This window comes from Muscardinus avellanarius (assembly GCF_963383645.1).
Source record: "Muscardinus avellanarius genome assembly, chromosome: 13".
In the NCBI taxonomy this organism is placed as follows: domain Eukaryota; kingdom Metazoa; phylum Chordata; class Mammalia; order Rodentia; family Gliridae; genus Muscardinus; species Muscardinus avellanarius.
Window position 1 is genome coordinate 12,906,528 of NC_137799.1, and position 13,558 is coordinate 12,920,085.

The 13,558-nt window shown below is 49.1% G+C and overlaps 1 protein-coding gene across 2 annotated transcripts in view; it reads right to left on the reverse strand.

Moving 5' to 3' along the window:
• Positions 1–5,459: 5,459 nt before the first annotated feature.
• The window catches only part of RABGAP1 (RAB GTPase activating protein 1), a gene marked incomplete at both ends in the record, with an annotated part of 141,081 nt that continues 132,982 nt past the window's right edge, over positions 5,460–13,558 (reverse strand). For both annotated transcript variants that reach the window (XM_080708708.1, XM_080708707.1), the window contains 5 exons: positions 5,460–5,582; positions 7,328–7,525; positions 9,245–9,316; positions 9,878–9,961; positions 11,156–11,260. In XM_080708708.1, the coding sequence (XP_080564834.1) occupies positions 5,460–5,582; positions 7,328–7,525; positions 9,245–9,316; positions 9,878–9,961; positions 11,156–11,260 (582 nt within the window). The remainder of the gene's footprint in view (positions 5,583–7,327; positions 7,526–9,244; positions 9,317–9,877; positions 9,962–11,155; positions 11,261–13,558) is intronic.

Genomic DNA, 13,558 nt, shown 5'->3' on the forward strand with positions numbered 1-13,558 from the left:
TGGACTCTGTCCACTCGCTGCCTCCCCTGGCTGCCTGCCCCGGCGATGGTGGCAGCTCGTGCTTGAGTTGTGGTTTGGAAGTTAGGCGATGCCCTCATCCCCTCCTGCTCAGACTGGCCTTGTACGGCCAGGTAGTCACTCTGCACCTCTCTTAGGAGGAGGTTGCTGAGCACTGCTGTTTTCTAGCTGTTAATGTCAGCCTTGCAGCAATAGGCCCTCCCATGCCTGTGTGGGAGGTACTTAGCTACCATTTACTCCTGTTCCTGGAGGAAGACTGGTGTGTGGAAACTCACCCGGGGAGCAGTTGCAGGTGGCTTTGTGGCCCACCTGCTTCCTCGCTGCTGTGCCTCCCAGGAGTCAAGGGTCGCTCTGTCTGGGGATTGGTCTCTAGATGAACTGCTTCCAGCCCCACACCTGTGCTCAGGCAGGTTCAGGTGGGAACCTTCTGCCATTGGCCCTTCCTTGGGCAGGCATATACTGTAGCTCCAGGTTGTATTTATCTTATTTTCCCCAAGCATCTGAACTTAGACATCTTGCCCATGTTTGGCCGGCTGTACTGAACTTCTGGTCCCTTGAGTGGCTATTTAGGGCCTAGCTACACCTTTGGAAGGTGGGTTCCCTGAGGTGATCATAATTAGGCCAGGCCATTAATAGGCTATAAGGCCTGAATCCCAGGGCTCTTGGAAAGAGGTGCCAGGGAAGTGCCCACCCTCAAATCTTAGGCCTATAGCCCACAACTATGGTCTGTCATTGATTGGGTGGAGCAGGGCCCGTCAGACTTGGTTCTCACCTGCTCTTAGGAGAGAGGTGGCAGTGCAGCCAGTGTAGACCCAGTGTAGACCCAAAGCCCTGAGCTATTCCAGAAGGGGCTTCCTCCATGCTAAGGAGTAAGATGGCCCTACTCAGCCCTTTCTCAGGCTTAGGTTGAGAGGGTGCTGGAGGCGCAGATAAATGAGTGTAGTCATGGGTAGAAAACCTTTCCCTGGTACATAATTAGAGGACACCTGACTCTCGGCTATAGCTCACTCTGGTCTGGTGATGCCAAGTTAGTTTTTAGAAAACTATTGAAAATATCTATTTGAATCTATTTATTGTGTTTTCCTGAATACACAAGTGTAAATAGTATAATTTGCAGTGCAAAGTCCTTGGCAATAACTTTATGTTGTGTACTATGTTAAACATTGGACACCACATCCACCGTGGACTGTCTGCCCTCTGGGCTGATGGTCACATGTAGGATTCTCAACTATACACTGTCGGCGTGGTGCGAGCAGCAGCCTGCTGTGTGGACTGTCATCAGTGCCTCGCCCAGAGATGCCTGGCCTTCACCCACAGGGACCCTGCTGCCACCTCCACAGGCAGAGCCCACTGTGCTCCCTCGCGCTGGCCGTTGGACTCTGCCATAGACTGAGAATCTGTTTTGGCTGCTGCGGTTTGTCTGTAATGCCCTGACATGTTGCATTTTCCCTTTTGGATGAATAAAAATAAATGCTTCTGTGTTAAACAGCAAATGGGCCGAACTATTCTGTGCAGGACCCACTCTGATTAAACGGAGGCTCTTAGGAAAGGTTCCAGTGCACACGCCTGGGTAAAGGACTGGCATCAGGGTCTCCTGGGTCTTCCCCACGCACACAGATGGACAGAGGGTGCTAACAGGGTCGGTGGTTTGGGTGGTGAGGCCTGGGGACCATGCCAAGTTCATCTCTGTGGTCCGACAGCAGTGCAGAGTTTATGTGCGCATCCAGCTGGAGCCTGCTGGGTAGAAGCCTCGAGTGCTCACCTGTCGTCCTGGGCCTCAACGCACCAGCGCGCTCATACTCCTTGCTTAGTCCTTACAGCCGCCCCATGGTTGGCAGGGCTCCTGACAGGCTCTGAGCCCCAGGCAGCTCTCCTTCCAGCTCCTGCCACCTGCGCCCACCCGAGAGACCTTCCCTAGCCGAGTGGCCTCAGGCAGGGAGAGCCCAAAATGGGGGGATGAGATGAGGCCTGGAGAATAGCTCAGGGAGGCGTCTGAGAACGAGGAGGGCGATGGGACCTGGTAGGAAAGACAGCTGGACTTCACGGCTGCAGCAGGCCTTCCACACCGCATTTGAATCTGGGCATATCAAATCACTTACCTCTATGGTACACCCCACCACTCTTCAGTACAGTCTGGAAACCAGAACCAGAACAGCAGCTCACAGCACCGCATGTCCTGCTGCTGCAGTCCTCTGGCTGCCCGCCACCCTGGCGCACGCCACAGCCCGCTTAACGTCTCTGCCAGCTTGGCTCTGCCTCCCGCTCCCTGCTCCTCTCCACCCCCACCGTCTCCCACTGCCAAGCCAATGACCCCTTTTCTGGTCTGCTCTCACCCCAAGGTAGTGCCGTCTCCTTTTCTCCTCTTGTATTTTCGTTTCTAGGTCCTGCCTGGACAGTCTACTGCCTTCTCTTGGCTTTGGGTTAAAGCTAAAGCAGTGGTTCTCAGCCAAGGGCCAATCTGCCCGCACCCTTCCTGAGAACATCTGCAATACTCCAGCCATCTGTGGCAGTAGCAGGCAGCGTGTGTGCTACTGGCATCTAGTGGTAGAGGCCAGGAGTGCTGCCGGACAGCCGCCCGCTCTCAGTAGACCTGCATTCAGAAGCCCTGGCGTGGGGCTCCAGACATCACCGTCTGCATGTCTCAAACTATCTCCAGGCTATACACTGAAAGCTAAGCTTCCTGGTGTGTCCCTTCTCTCCCACCAAGTTTCACTGACCATTCCCACTCTGTCCTCTTATCACCTCTGCTCAGATGATGACTTCTCTTCTAAGAGAGCAGTAGGGACATTCCCAGAGTTCAAGCTTAAAATTGCAATGGTTTCCCTTTGCCTTCACACTCCCGGGCATGGCCTCAACGACTCAGTTCCACCTCTCAGCACTCTGCCGCATGTAGACCAGAAGACCAACTTGCCCTTCTCCTACCTGAAAGCCATCCTCTTGCCTGTACCCAGCACCCCCCAATCATCAACTTGATGTCGCTATTATTTTGTCTCCCTTGCCTTTAGTGGCCCCACAGGGTCCTGTATCTTTGGATGGTACTTAACCATTTGGAACTGCAGTTAATCCCACTTCCCAGTCTCAACCAGGGGACTGCTCTGAAAGCGGGACCCTTGTCTGCAGGCTCCCTGGTGTGTGGATGCAGGGATGCATGTTTCTGCCACATCTCTCCATGCCTGAACATGGGATCTTTGGGACTGGAAAAGCACAGAGCAGGCTGGGCAGCAGTGTGGACCCTGGGAAGATGCCCTGGGCATATTGAAGGGATGCCAAGCACACACTGGAGCTACTGGCCTGGCCTCTGCTAGACACTCCCACCTTGGCGCAGCAGAGAAGAGCCAGGCAAGGGCCCACTTACAATCTTCCTTGTTCCTGGAGCCATGGCCTTCGCACTGAGCCTGCTTCCTTTCACAGGCTGTGTGCAGGGGTCCTGGAGCACAGGGCGGGCAGGCGGGGAAGTGCAGAGGCCCTGGGGCCTCATCTCCACAGTACAGCAGAGTACACCAATACACAGTACATTAGCGAAGAGAAATGAACTCTAAACCCCAGGTGCTGTGACTGCCTTTTAGCTCTTCAGCGGCTTCCCCTGAATGTGCAGCTTGGCCCGGACATCACCCACCTCTCTGTTTGCCTGGCGGGATGCCAGTCCTAACTTCACCCTTCCCTCCTGGAGGACCTCCCTGGACAGCAAGCACAAGGAGTCTGTCTCCTTCCCCAGTGGCCGGTGCTGCCTGATGCCCTCCCTGGTACAGCATGAGGCTGGTCCAGAGGCTTCTGAGCTGTCGGGGAGGAATGGGACAGGAACATAGAATGATAAAGCTGGTTTTACAAAGCAATACTGTTTGTACCAAAATATTTAATGAATATGCTGTTAAATAAAAACAACAAAAGAAATAGTAATACAATTTTACTGGTTTATATTTCAATTCATAAAGATACACAAACTACCCTAGCACAATGTCCACGCACCTAGTATTAGATGGGCTTACAGCTGTTTTGATAACTGAACAAGGACACAAAGAGTGGCGGAGGGGGATGGTCATGGGGAGAGGGTTGCTACTTGTCATCTCCTTTATCATGGACGACCTCAGCAAGTGTTAGTACAGCCAATGGGAAGGAGAGAGAACAACCCACGTGTCTATGTACAAACCAGTGCCTTTTGTATCCAGCCACCTCCACAGTGAATGCAGAGAAGAGGACAAATCATTTACCAGGCAGCCTGTCAGCATATCACTATATAAGTTAAAAATCAAAGTTTTGTCTTTTGCTTTTTATTATAAAAAAGGTGCTAAAACCTTTGTTCACTCTGATGTGAGAACCTGTAACCCATCTGGACAGCGAGGCCGGTGTGCCTGTCCAGGACGGCCCAGCCCGGTCAGGCAGGGCCCAGCCAGGAGGGTGGAGCCCTCAGGGCACGTGTGCACTTACGTTTCAGACACATCTCAGCCTTCCTCACTACACAGCATATTGTGCAAACACAGGGAGCCTTGAAGCCAGGGGCTTCTTCACAGCTCCCAAGATGGCAGGGAGGGCAGCAGACCCCAGCAAACCTCGAGTGAAAGTAAGTGCCCAAGTAACCAAGTCAGCTGTGCAGATCAGCAGTCCTTGTCTGAAATTTAAACACTGTCAACTGGGTCTATTGGGAAAGATATTTATATATATACATATATATGTACACATGACACATTAAGCAAAATAAGATTTGTCCACATTATGACTAATCCAGTCTCACAGTCATGTCACTCACCCCAGCCTTGTTAAGTCATTTTGGCAGCTAATGCTTTAAAAAAAAAAAAAAAACCCAAGAACTATGAGAATTGCATAGAAGTGATTAGAAACGTGTGATTAGAACTGTGTGAGTGCGCCAAACCAAAAACCCGTGGGTCACATAGCTTAACAAAACGAGGTGGCTTCAGCTTCGACTGTGAAACCTTCCTATTTAAAACAAAGTGCGTCTCCATGTCTGCCCAGGGACCTTCCGCTGGCACGGACAGGTAAGAATTACTTTAATTTCTGCTGCTCTTCCCCCTAATATGTATAGAATATGTGTTTGTTTTTTTTTTTTAAACCAAAGATTTAGGGGAAAAAAAAATCAACACACTGAAAGAACCCCAAACTTGGGTAATGTAAACTTCGCCCCAGCCTTCAGGTTGGGCGAGGTGCTGACCTACACAGAAGGGCCTGGGAGGTGGTGTGGAGGAGTGGTTTCCGGCGTGTTCAGAGCATCAGTGGGCTGGCAGGCCTGTCATGTCAGTAGTTAGAAGAACCTTGCCCAGAGACTGCCTGCTTCAGGAGCCCTGGTCCAGCAACCGACCAACATGCATGTACACATCTGACTTAGGTACATTCTGGTCCTCGGACATGTCACAGAATCACACATCTGGCCAAAGAAGGCAACAAAAGGTGGCATGTGTTCTGAAGGTGTCTGGAGACAACAGCCGCTCTCAGCAAGTCTCTTTCCCTTGGACCCCGGTGGCCGTCTTTATGGAGCTCAGTGTTCGGTTAAACCAGGTCTTCTTGGCTGCCTGCACCTCATTGAGGGCGAGGCCCAAGTGGTGCTCCAAGTCCTGCAGGAGGAACAATGTATATGAAGATCTCAGCCTGTGTTGATGACAGTCCCCAGCTGAGCAAGGCTCCAGCTGCTCACTGGCAAGGCCTCTGGAAATTAATTCCGTCTCAAACTGGCAGAGGAAGGTCTGTGATGCCTTGGTATTTGGGAGCTTTCCTAGTTAAAGCCTCATTTCCTGCCTAGTATATTTATTAAAACAGCCTCCTAATTCAAGGTCCCTCTTTCCTGTCCTTCTGCCAGGCAGGCAACTAATCGTGTTCTAGCTCTGATTACACCACTCATTTCCAAAAAACCTTTAAAGTCCATGCTCAATTGAGATGTTTCATAACCTTGGGCCCACGTCCTCTCAGCCTCAGTATCCTCCTCCACCCACCATCCACACACACATGGTCCCGAGAAGCCTCAGTGGGCCGGCCCTCCTCCTGGGTGGTGGAGCCCCCTCCCCTGGGATGCTCATCCTGTCTTCTGCAGCTACAACCGGCTGCCTTGGTGCCTTCCTGACCAGCCCTGGAGTCCCACATGTTGGACAGGGGCCTGGCAAAGAACGGGTGCCCAATTAGCCTGCGGGGACAGGGAGAACCTGCTTGGAGATTTAAACCTAAGCACTTGTGCCTACACTGTGCTTGTGCTGTGCATGTGGAACTAGTTATTCAGTATGAAGGTGACCAAAATACATTCTGATTTTTTCATGAGGCATGGAGGCTCAGATATAAAATGTACTGCATCAAAGGTCATGGCGCCAGTTAAATGGTGGGAGCTGGAACAATGAAAGCACACCTTTACAAAGCTCCCAATTATGCTGAGCCTTTTCTGTATTTTTTTCTTTCTTTTTTTTTTTTTTGCGGGTCTGGGGATGGAACCCAGGGGCATTTGACCTCCAAGCTACACCCCCTGCCCTATTTTTTATTCTTTATTTTGAAACTGGGTCTCACTGAGTTGCAGAAGGCCTCACTAAGTAGCTGAGGCTGTCCGCGAACCACGATCCTCCAGTCTCAGCCTCCTGAATGCTGGGATTACAACTTTTCTGTATTTTTATTTTATTGCATCTTGAAAACAACCAAAAGAAGGTCTGGATTCTCATCACTTGTGTTTGTAATCAGGAACCTGAGGTGTGGAGAAGATACTAACTAACCCACTGGTAATCTCATTATGACAGAATCTAAACCCGTGGGACAGGTGAAGTACTGACTCAACAGCCACTGGTAAATACTGAGTACTGGGACTTCTCCCAGGACTATCGTCAGTTTGTTTGTTTTGGGGTACTAGGGATTGAACCCAGGGGGACTCTGCTTTTTTTGTGTGTGTGTGCGTGGTATTGGGGGTGGAACCCAGGGGCTTTTCTACCTCCGGACTATACTCCCAGACCTGTTCTATACTTTATTTGGAAACAGGGTCTCACTAAGTAGCTGAGGCTGGCTTTGAACCTGTGTGATCCTCCTGTCTCAGCCTTCCAAGCGCTAGGATTACAAGTGGGACTACCATACCCTGGCCTGGCATTCTGTCTTTGAGCTATTCCCCCAGCCTGATTTTTTTTTTTTCCATGCAGTCCTGTTAGGTTGCTGAGGCTAGTCTTGAACCTGTGATTTTCCTGTCTCTCCTTAGCCTTCCAAGTACTGGGGTTATAGGCATGGGCCACCATGCCTGGCTCTGGTCAGTTTAAAAGGGTAAAAACACAATAGAAACCATGAACGTCATTTCTGGGGCTCCAGGCCACACCAGGGAGTCTGGCCTTGATGGGTATACCTGTATCTTGCACTCAGCTTCCACCAGCTGCAGCTTGGTCTGTGCCAGTTCCAGCTCCATCTCTCTCAGCTGGTTCTTGAGCGTCTCCTTCTCTTCATCTGTATCCTCTTCTAAAACCTCCTTGGTTGAACCAATGCCCTTGACATGCCCTTCCTTGTTGAAAAACTCCTGGCAGCGCTCACAGTCATCCACTTTTTGCTAAAATTGAAGGTCAGTGTTGATAAAGAGGTAAAGAAGCAAAAGTGGCCCGTGGGGTGCCGTGGCACCTCCTCCAGGGGCAGGAGGCCCAAGAGACAGCGTCTCTGGAGCGCTGCAGCCTCAGAAACCTGGCTTTCTTTGGAAACTGTCCGACAACCTACTGGGAAACCTACCTGCTATTATATACTAGAGGCAATAAAAATGCTATCCTGATGCAGCAATGCACTTCCAGGAACCAGGCTAAGAGAATGAAGGCACAACCATATGAAAAGTCACAGACCAGGACGTTCACTGCGGAACTGAGGATAGAAAAAAAGTGGGGAGGATAAACTACCCAACAACTGGGGATTAAATAATTAAATTTACTGTGCTATTTTTGTTCAATGCAACTTTAAAAGATTTGAGGAGTTTTTCATACCATGGGAAAATGGTTAAATGCTAGTTGAAAACAGGCCACAGAAATGTAAATGAAATATGATCACTAATAATCCATATTTCATTGAAATAAGATGCCACTGACTGTAATAAACATAATGCTATATTCCTCTAAGAAAACAAAAAGCCACCCATTATAAGATAGCCAATTTTTAGGGATATGAATGTAAAAAATGCTTATCTTAAAAGGAATGAAATGTTATCATGTTAAAACATAGAAGACTGAAAGAATATACATCAAAGTGTTACTAATGACAATATTGGGGTGTGGGAGTGTTGCTCAGTGTAGAGTATGTGCTTAGCATGTGCATATCCCTAGGTTCAAACCTAGTAGGCGTACACCCCCCACACCCACCCATACAAAGTTAACTGTGGTTAATGCTATTTCCTAAATTTTTTGGAAGAGTACTATTAAAAAGTTTTATAATCAGAAAACTATATTAAAAAAACAGATGTTCCTGGATAACCACTAATGATGACAGCATTCGATATCACCTTACTGTATCACTGTGCTTTTTGCGATCGTGGCTATGAGCACAGAACTGTCCTGTCTGCTGAATTGTAAATATGTTAAAAAAGCATGTTTCAGTAAATTAGTCATTTTCACAATTTCATTGTGAAATTTGAAAAAGTACAATAACACAGTTATAGCTGAAAAAGAACCAAGGCAGTCCCCGCGCTTGGGAGGCGGAAGCCAGCTGCGCTTCCAAATTAAAAAAAAAAAAGTAGTGTAGTCCGGAGGTAGAAGGGCTTCCAGGAACCCCAGTACGACCAAAAAAAAAAAAAAAAAAAAAAAAAAAAAGGATCCAAGGCCTCCCTATCCTGTCAATAAAACATTAAAATAGAATGAAAGCCCTTCTGATATTTGGATTCATTTTTGGCAGCAGGAATAAGCTCTGGTGAGGAGTGTCTCTAAAGAGCACGGTGGAGACCAAGTCCAGCCCGTGACAGCCTCTGCACTGCCTCAGAGACCGCCTGCCTTCAGTGAAGCTAGACCCTTCTCCAGTGTGCCTCTGCCTGCCACTGACATGTGGAAACCAGCACCGGGCTTCGAGGCCTGGGTCCAACAAGCAGGGAGCCATCAGCACTCCCTTCTCAGAGAGCATAGGCACCATGGGAGCTGCTGATCTCCCAGCCAGGCTCTGTGAGAGGCACCTTACCTGTGCTCCTCAGCCTCCCTCACTTTTAAAAGCAACCTAACATCTCTTCCCAAAAACTTGTGCTGAATACCACTATAAAATGAAATAGGTGGTATAAAGTGTCCTTGGGGAAAGGTAGTCTTACCCGAATTTTCTCAATTTCCACTTTATTGGCTGTCTGTTGCTTCTCCAATCTTTCACTCAACTGAGAACAAATCTAAAGAAACAAACAGGAGACAGTTTCTTGAGCAACATAGCCACCTACATATTTGGGCTGGAGATAAACTCCATAAGGGCACTTGGAATATGATAAATGGATTAATCTGGCACTAAACAAGCTGCACCGCACAGGCTGGATGCGAGGTGGACAGGCCAGCAGAGGCTTTTCCAGCGAGGGCTGGCAGGGGCCTATGACGCAGTATTCAGCAGCCAGTGGCTTTAGAACACTTGCCAGGATGCGAGCCCAGCACAGAAAGGAGCAAGGGCAATCCAGTTACGGTCTCAGAACTTAACTGGCAGGTAGAGCTGGTTTACAATCCCGTGAATCTGAAATGCTCCCGAAGCATACTGTGGCTTTCATGAAGGACCTACTACGTGCTGGGCACTGCGCCAGGTACTCTACGAGCATGCCTTGCTGAATCCTCAGATGCTCCCAGACAAGGACTTCCCAACTGATGTCAGGGTGAGCCTGGATTTGAAGCCATGGTGCCTCCTCATTTAGGATCCAGGGGCACACAGCTCACTGCACGGTACCTGGCCGCCCGGCAGAGGGACCCACCTGCTTATAGTCACTGATGATAGAACTGTTTTTCTTAATCTCAGATTCTGCCTTGTCAAGTTCCCGACGGCACATCTCCTTTAACTTCACACATGAAAAAGCAAAGGGATGTTAGGGGGGAATAAAGGAAACACATTGACGGCATCGTAAGGAGCCTTCCTCCAAGTGCCACCTTCCTCCTGGGCCTTCAGCAGCTCCCATCCTGTCCTGCTGCCAGGAGAGGGAGAGTCACACCTGCAACATTGCCAGCCCCCTTCCAGCTGGTGCCTTTGCTAAAGCTCTTCCCGGTCAGTGCAGCCACCATGCTGTGACCTTACTGAGGGAGCACGAACCGTCTCTGTGCACCTCAGAGTTCACACAGCAAGCATGGCCACTGCTCACCAGCCAGCCCCACCAGGACCTGGCAGGAGAGGCCTTGCTCCAGGGGGATGCTCTCTGTGAGGGACACATCTGAGGACAAGTGGTGGGAGAGGTGGACACGTGTGTTTGCAGTACTGGGGATTAAACTCAAGAGTGCCCTACTAATGGTCTACAGGTCCCCAACCCTATTTATTTTTTATTTCAAAGAAGGCTCTCACTAAGTTGCCCAGGCTGACCTCACATTTGCAACCCTCCTGCCTTGGCCTCACGAATAAGAGCCAGACATGTTATGGCACGTGCTCTCCTTCTACAGAAATGCTAACCTCTAACCCTGAAACACAAGAATTTCTTCTATACCCCAATAAGGAGTAGCTTTTGACTTACTATCTCAATCTAGGCTTTTTAAACTTTTTTTTTTCCTATGGCGGTGGTACTCAGGATTGAACCCAGGGTTTGTTCTACATTTGAGGTACCCCTCACCTTATTCCTCCCTTTTTTGTGGTACTGGGGATAGAACCCAGAGGCATTCTACCTTCTAGCTATACAATCTTTTATTCTTTATTTTGAAACAGGGTCTCATTGAGTTGCAAGGGCCTCATTAAGTAGCTGCTGACGTTGCGAACTGTGATCCTCCTGCCTCGGCTTCCTGAATGCTGCTCCCCTTTTTTAAACAGCGTTTCTCTAAGTTATCGTGCACTGGCCTGAAACCTGTGGTCCTTTCAGTCTCCTTAGTACTGCGATTGCAGGTGTGCACCCCTCACCTGGCTTCCTCCTAGGCTTTAATGACTAAGAACCATACTGCTTCACAGACTAGGTAACGGAAGTCAGCCGTCTCCAGCTTCTCCAGTGCCCACCAGCTAAATTCCCAGAGCCTGGCACTGGGGAGGCCCAGAGCCTCTGAGCGCAGTGGTCGCTCACCTGAGCAGACTCTTCCTCCAGCCGTCTCTTCTCTTCTTCTGCATCAATCAGCTTCTGTTTGGTCATCAGCAGCTCCTTATTCAGTGCATCTGCCTTTTCCTCAGCCTGAAATATCGAAGACATGTCACAGAAGAGAGAACTGTGACTGGAAAGGCTTATATTACCTAGCACAGACCCATTTTATGATGATGGGGAAACGGAGCCAGACAGTGAAACGGCGTACCATGTGTGCAGCGAGACTGGACCCTGTCTCTTGCTCCGGGCTATCACCAGGGGCTCAGCTTTTGGCATCAGAGAAGTGGGCTCAATGCCCACTGTCCATTGACTGTGTCACTTGGACAAGTTACAAAAAACTTCTTGCTTCAGGCTCTTTGTCCAATGGATAAGACACTAAAAGATTTAGTACACTGTCTAGAGTACATGGACATTTAATAGTAAAAGATGGCTGTCATTATTATTATTATTATTATTATTATTATTATTATTATTACTATTTGCAGTACTGAGGATGGAATCCAGGGGGATTCTACGTCTGAGTTACACCTTCAGCCCTATTTTTTATTCTTTTTGAAACTGAGTTGCAAAGGGCCTTATTGGGTACTAACTGAGTCTGTCCTCAATCTGTGATCCTCCTGTCTCAGCCTTCCAAATGCTGGGATTATAAGCATGCACCACCATGCCCGGCTTGGCTGTCATTTTTTTTTTTTTTGGTGGGTCTGGGGATAAAACCCAGGGGCATTCAACCTCTGAGCTATATCCCCTGCCCTATTTTTTTTATTCTTTATTTTGAAACCGGATCTCACTGAGTTGCGGAGGGCCTCACTAAGTAGCTGAGGCTGTCTGTGAACCATGATCCTCTGGTCTCAGCCTCCTGAATGCTGGGATTACAAGTGTGCGCCACCATGCCCAGCTGCTGCTGTCATTATTTTTTAATATTAATGATAAACTGTTTTTCTTCTTCCAAAATGTCTGTGTTTCCTCTGTATCTTCCAGCAAGGCATTACATTTGCTCTTGGTAAGGCTGCCCACCCAGGAGGCCGCCCTTTCCTGGCACTTTGCTTTGATCATCCTTGGCGGCCAGGTTCCACCCCAGTCCTTTTCTAACATACGCACATGTCCGTGACTCCCCGTGAAGATGACTCCCTGTGTGTCACCAAGCTCCTGATCCTCTGAGGGCAACTGAGGCTCCGCTCTGCCCCGGCAGTGGAGGACGGCGCCCCTGGAACCCAACCTTGTTCTTGAAGCTACTTAGCTCAAGTGGCCTAGCTGGCCCTGCGACTCCCACTTCACACCACTTCCGCCTGTGTAAATTCACTGAGCGGAACAAGGCTGGGGCGTAGGGAACAGAGAACTGGCAAGATACTTAAATTTAGAGGCCAGTACTTACTGACCAACTGCATCAGCACACAAATAAATGGGATTCTAGAGTTAAAGGCTGTTATTCCTGGGGTAGCATTTTATCTCTTCCTCCAGCACAAATCCAAGATACAAAGGGCAAAGAACAGGAAAATAACTAGTGAGAATAATGAAGTCTTGCTGAAGGTTTTAATCAATGGAGCCTGCAGTTTCTGCCTTGGGCTAGGTTAATGCACGTGTGTGCTGTGTGTCTGAGGGTTCTCGGGGGCTCTTTCCCTCATTAGAGCCATAGGAAACGGGGACTGGCACTGAGACTGATGCTGAGTCAGCTAATGCACCAGGTCTAACCCAAGTCTTCCCTGCCCCCCCTGGAGAAAGAGCAGACTTTCCCCGGCCTTTAGGACCTGTGGAGCAGAGCTGCAGCACCCATGTCTGCTGATGCTGAGCACTCTGCCCCCACTCCCAGAGGCTGCTGGACCAGCACAGGGGGTCCTCGTGGTACCCACTCCCTGTACAGTCACTGCGTATACGCAGGCAAATGAGGGGCCAACGTATGAGGCAACAAATGCGAATCCAGCCAGGAAGGATTAAAAGGAATGAGGCTTACTCACCTATTGCAAACAGAAAACAGGAAATAAATCTATGAAACAACTGTTTTCAGACACTGAAAACAATAAATGAAGAACTATGGTTCCTAGGAGGAAAAACCCCAAACATATGCATACTCCTTTCCCTGGCCTGGCCTCTGCATGGGTTCCCAGCAGGGCACGAGGGCCTCACAGGCTATGGACACCAGGGAGGGTCCTGGAAGCTGTGAGCAGAGCTCCGGGGACATCTTGGAGACTAAAGATAAAAATCACGCAAATATGCAATTAAACCAAAGAATGCAGAAAAAGGGAAAAAACAAATAGGACAAATGGAAAATTCCCACTTGGATAAAACGGAAACTCATTCTAAATATAAGACAGCCGGGAGTGGTGGCACATGCTTGTAATCCCAGCATTCAGGAGGCTGAGACAGGAGGATTGCAGTTTAGAACAGTCTCAG